This window comes from Echinococcus granulosus (genome assembly GCF_000524195.1).
Source record: "Echinococcus granulosus chromosome Unknown EG_S00003, whole genome shotgun sequence".
Lineage (NCBI taxonomy): Eukaryota > Metazoa > Platyhelminthes > Cestoda > Cyclophyllidea > Taeniidae > Echinococcus > Echinococcus granulosus.
The window spans coordinates 1-5877 of NW_020170383.1; the positions used below are offsets into that span (position 1 = coordinate 1).

Consider the following 5877-nt stretch of genomic DNA (forward strand, 5'->3'; position numbering starts at 1 on the left):
TGTGCTTCCACTAGGCAGCATAGCCTCGGGTCATGATAGCAGCTCCACAGCCCTTCTGGATGTCAGCCAAACCCATTCTACTATATTATTATGACCAACCTCGTCTTCAGGCAAGTTTTGGGATGTTATAGTTCCCTATGATCAATTTTGACAGGCACCTAAGCGGAGATATTATTTTCACAACGGAACAAAGTCTCAGGCGCAGTAATAGTTCGAATTCCTAAATTATTATTTATCTAAAACTCGCTAGCCATAAATGAGCTCAAGAACTAATGTGATCACTTGGAACCCAAGGGCAAAGGCAGCTTCAGGAGAGGTGTGTGTGACTTCAATTGGAGGTAGCAACCTACTTGTCGAGATGAGGACGTTAGAAGAGAGTATGGAATGAAAGAAGACATCAATATCGATGAGAGGCAGAAACGAATCATGAGATCTCATGTTAAGTGGGAATGGTATTGAAACCTTACTAAGGCTAACACTCCCAACGCTTCACTTTATCCTTTGATTTCCATTTCTTCCAATTGCAAGGCTGATAAAAGTAAAGAGCTGCTCCGTTGTTGAAGTGGTCATTCATGCAGCCCTACCGAAACCGTACGAGTGGATTTAGTTTTGGAGAGAAGAAATTTAATTACCTTGTTCATTTACTGCCCGTGCACTAATGGTGTCGTCCTCATGAAATCCATGTCGTTACTTGGCTATTTCCGTGTTGAAGAATGCGTTCGAAGCTGGAGGAATGAAAGCGAATTACGTGCAAGTCAGATGGAGCGTCTGAAGCTTTGGATGATTAGTAGGATATGTTTCATCTGTTGAGGGTAAGGCCATTTTTTAAGATATTTGGGTCGTAAAGTGGTGGTGGGTACAAAACGCAGTTACTAGCATGTTTTAAGGAGCTCTAAACTGAGTCTAATTCTGTTAAAAGCTTTTGGACTCATCGATGTTTGACAGGTGTCCTATGTCTCGGTGCTCAAACATCTGAAAAATCCAGTTGATTAATTTCATGCGCATTGATGAGTTCATTTAACAGGATGAGCAAACTGCGAGTTCAAATTCCATTCCTTATTTTCCTTAGTTCCCACACGGTTGTCTTTAAAGCAACTGTCTTTTTTTAATTCGAATATATGTAAAAGTAAGAAAATATGGGGGAATGATGGTTTGAAGAGAGTTCTAGATCCCCCACCACCAGCGTGGAGGCAGATTTATTGGAGTCTGAAGAGGCCCTCGCACCAAATTTTGGTACTGCTGCAACAAATGTCAAATCTCAAAAGCGAGGAGAAGAACGATGAATGCAGTGATGACCGCATCAGCGTTTTTAAGAGATATTAAATGAACCCCTGATTTTATCCCCAAGTACTTCACTAAGACAACTATTTGGAGTTTTTGATCGCGACACTTATCCGACAACAGGCATTTACGAGAAGTAAATGCAACCCCGAAAATAGTAAGAAGGATCAAACTCAGCCTCCCATTGGCAATATGGTTTAAGATTATACTATGTGGTTCAAGATTGAGGTGGTCGTCAACTCTTGCAGATGCTGTAATGCATTTGTAATAAAGGCCATACTTGGAAAATGAGTGGTGATCCTGCAAGCACACATGTACTGCTAATTCAATTATTCTACTAGATTAGAGGAACAACAGTTTTGGCTCTAACACGTTCCAGATGTAGAAAGGTGTAATATGTCATGGATATCATAGCACGCTGATAAATATCACCTTCCAAAAGCACATGTTGCATTACCAACATAGCCAAACGTGAGGTCGTAGAGACCGACGGACAGATAAGTCGGGGTGAGTGAGGCGTGACTAGGCCAACGAACCAATGGTGTGCATGAGAACATGGAACACCCCTCGTTGAATGCCTATAAAAGCGTACGCCAAAATCCAAAACATCACTGTACTAGGTTTGATGAAGGTCTTCGTCATTGTAATCGGCAGTCTCGTAGTCGGTTGCCTCGCTTATCCAAAACAACCGACATTCCCATCATGTCAGTCATCTGTGTGCCATTCCGGTACAAATACTAGCTACGGTTGTCGAGATGGTGTCTGCGACTACACGTGTTCCAAGTCAATGTGCCATGGATTTGGAAACGCCGTCTTTCCACGGAAGGGAATCCAAGAGGCGTGGGGCAGTGGAGCACTGGGCAAGCAAGGCTGCTACGGTGGAAACTGCGGCTACTGGAGTGGATGCAATAATGGAAAGTGCAGTGACTTCTACGACTTCCAGCAGTGTCAACATGTTAAATGCGTCAATGGATCATTCCATGGCTATGGTTGCAGCACTGGTGGCAACTGCCGAGTTGTCTGCTTCATTGACGTTTGCCATTCCGTTGACAATTATGGTAAGATGTACCAACCCACAATTCCTGCACAACAGAAACCAGCACACAAAGACAATTCACACAAATCAGGAGCAAGTGCAAAGGCGATCACAGAATTTCTGGACAAAGTGAATCCTAAGGATCTGAATACGCTCATTGAGTCAACACCAAACATTGATGAGCTGATTACCAGCCTTGATGGCGAAGCTATTACAGCTATTTTCAAAAAGTTACCAAACGCCATTAATTTGATGAAGAAGTTGAAGCCGAAAACACAACTATATATTCTCTCAAAATTATGTAGCAAAGCGCGTTATGCCCTGGGCTCTGCAGAGACGAAGGGTTATGATCCAACTGGAATTTGCAACAAATATGGCAATGGCTGGCAAAAGAGGGGCAGTGGACGGGGTTATGGTGTTCCTGCGTATCCAAAAATGGGTGGAGGGTATGGTCATGGCAGCTTCGGTCAAGCAATGTATCCTCAGCCTCAAAAGCCCTACCCACCCTCTTCGGTGTCAGCTATGGATCCACGTGTGCTTCAATCGATACTCACCCAAATGCCAAACTTGAATCAACTTCTGATGTATGTGGATCCGATGCTTCTTCAATCAGCTTTGATGTACGTGCCAGGATTTGGTATCTACGCCTCCAGTATGGACCCATACGCATTACAGTCAATGTTTGCAGGACTTCCGAACATCAGAGATATCCTAGCAAGTATGGATGCAAGACTGCTTCATTGGATGGTAGCAAATACACCCAACATTGATGCTATTTTAATTAGTATCAATCCAAAAATCGCCCAAACTATAATATCTTATGTGACAAGCAAGGATAATGTGGTGAAGGAGCCTGAAGCTACGACGTCAAAGCCCGCTTCTGAGGTGCCTGATCCGGCAAACATTACTGATCCTAAGACTATACAAATACTTTTATCAACTGTACCAAGCATTCCCATTCATTTTGCTAATATCCTTTTAAACAAGGACCCGGGCTTCGTCCAGTACATAATCGAAAACCATCAGAATCTTCCAGGTCTTCTGGCCAGTATGAATGCCCAAACGCTTCATTACGTCACTGCTCATGTTCCTAAATTTGGCAAAATGCTCTCGAAGATGCATTCCAACACACTGAAAGTCGTTTTTGACAAATTGCCCAACACTACCACATACTTGGCAGACATGGATCCCGAGGTAGTGCGAGCCATCGTGGCAAAATTGCCCTCTCTTTCTAAATATGCACCCACAGAACCAACCACGACTGCTCCGCCAACGACTCCTACATCTGCGCCTAAAGTTGAAACAATCGTTACGGTACCGACAACAGTTGCCACTGAGGCACCTATATTTACAGACAAGGAGCTTGAAATATTGCGGTCTAAAATACCCCTCTTTGATACTGTGTTGAAGTTGATGGATTCGAAAAAAGTGGCTGCCCTGCGTGTATTAGTGCCCGATTTTTCAAAAACACTGATAGATTTGGAGCCAAAGAAGCTGAAAATCATCAATTCTTATCTATCAGACATTAAAAAGACGCTCGATGCAGTGAAAGATGCGCTCTTTGAAGCGCCTCTTTCGAAGTTGAAGAAAAGCGGCGGTGTTTTCGGTCCACTTATAGGTCTGCTCTTTTAGATTACGAGAGTTAATGTTGTTACCTCTCCGAAGGTATAATTTCCTCTCTTAAATGTTCTTTGCTATCATTGTAGGCTTTTACATGTTTATAATAAATGTTTACTGTGTGATTTACAATGCTGTCTTTCTATTTAGTGGGAAATTGGATTGTCTTTTGGAGATGCGGCAGTTGATGTGGATATCTTGCGTACTTAGCTCAAAGCTTCATTACTGGAAAGCCTAATATCAAATTAGCAAAGCTGAGTAGTTTGTACTTATTTTTAGTTGTGAATGATAGGAGTCAGTTATGGCGCAAACATGGAGGAATCAAGTGGTTCCGATGAGTCATTAGTCGAGTGGTGACATAGAGGTCAATCCTCTTGAGGCATCTTCTCAGCATTGGTACGATAATAGCAGTGCTGATTGACGTTTCCCTCATAGCTCAGAGATGAGTAGTGCACTTAGTCAAAACTGATGGCCTTGAATGGCAGTTCAATCTAATCAAATGTTATGCTTTGAAAAGAAGAAATAAAGACATTGCAGTGAATGGTGGTGTCACCTATGTATTGTTTTTTTGTAGTAAACAGCATATTTCATGGCTTTAGACTTTGCTTCATTATATTTGTCTTATTGTATTAAGTGCTTTTTTTGGGTTCCTAGTTTTCCATTTATACAAATCCAAGCTTATTTTGGCATCCCCACCACAAATCAATGTTACAGTATTTAACTGCATTGCATCGACTCCTAGTTTAAGACCAAGTTTTGTATCCTTGCCCCTTAAGGCACTTTTGCAAGCCCTGCAGTCATTTGGCACTATTTGAAAACCCGCACTTTACCCTCACAACAGTCAGAAAATTACTTTTGGTACGCTGTCTTTCCATTTAGTGTACTGTATACAAGGTAACACGAAATTGGACTTCTTCGGTGCATTGTGACATATTCAAAATCAAGTGGTGTTTGAGGTTATAAGCTGCGGAGCCAATTGTTACACTTGAGGCTTTTTTGATAGTGGTGTGGGTGCCATCGAGCTCCCAACCACTTAGTCCATTGTCAAAGGTTTCGGGACAGACCTTTTTGTTGGGTGGAAAAAGAGGAGTGGACATGGTGGATTACAGGAAGTTTAGGTTATTGTTTTAGACAAATGTTCCATGAAAACAATTAAAACCAAGTACTACTGATCTGCCTAATGTCTGAGGAAGAAAAGGACTAGATACCAAAGGCATCCATTTTTACATGAAATGGAAATATGGTTGTTTCTGAAGGCCCCCGTGGGTAGGTAGCATGGACAAATTCGACAGTAAAATGGGTCACAGTAGCAAGCACGTTAAACTTGCGTGACGCTGACAGTGTTGAAGACGTGACCAACATGTGGTCCACGGAATGAGGACGTAACCGGCGCAAAAATTAGACAGATGACCTTTTGGACATGTCCCTTGCTTTAGCTGAAATAGGCCCCGACATCTCCTAGGGGACGAGAAATGTCATAAAACCAGGGCAGAATGGGTTTGGAGAGCAAGCCGAAGGGCTGGGGTCTACTATCATGGTCAGGGGTCATGACATCCTGTGGAAGTACTGGCAATACTGAAGCAGGGAATCAAGTGCTCTCGCAACCAAAAGGAGGCAATACCCAAACGTTTAAAGCACTACAGATCATTCCATTTTATAAATTGACAAGATTAAGTTTGCCTTGTGTTTTGAGGATCAGCATAACTAATTTGAAATTTAATCAGGAAATAAATATTCCATTGAGTATCATGAATGCGAGTTTCAGCTGAACTTCCTCTTTTTATTCATAGGTTTTGAAAAAATGATCTGCAAAGAAGTGATTAATTGCAGGGGACGGTATTTAATCTACCCATTACGGGTACGCTAACTGCTGGAGAATCCTAAAAATTATCACTGCCCCAAAACCATTCAATTACACAGGAGGTATGGGTATAACGGTTTTA

General features: G+C 42.2%; 1 protein-coding gene across 1 annotated transcript; it reads left to right on the forward strand. All coding sequences in view use genetic code 11, as the record gives it.

Moving 5' to 3' along the window:
• Positions 1–1906: 1906 nt before the first annotated feature.
• Positions 1907–3949, forward strand: EGR_00682 (hypothetical protein; the record flags this gene model as incomplete). The annotated part of the gene is made up of 1 exon (XM_024489931.1): positions 1907–3949. One exon carries the CDS (start codon positions 1907–1909, stop codon positions 3947–3949), a length of 2043 nt encoding a protein of 680 aa, XP_024355334.1.
• Between the last annotated feature and the right edge of the window lie 1928 nt (positions 3950–5877).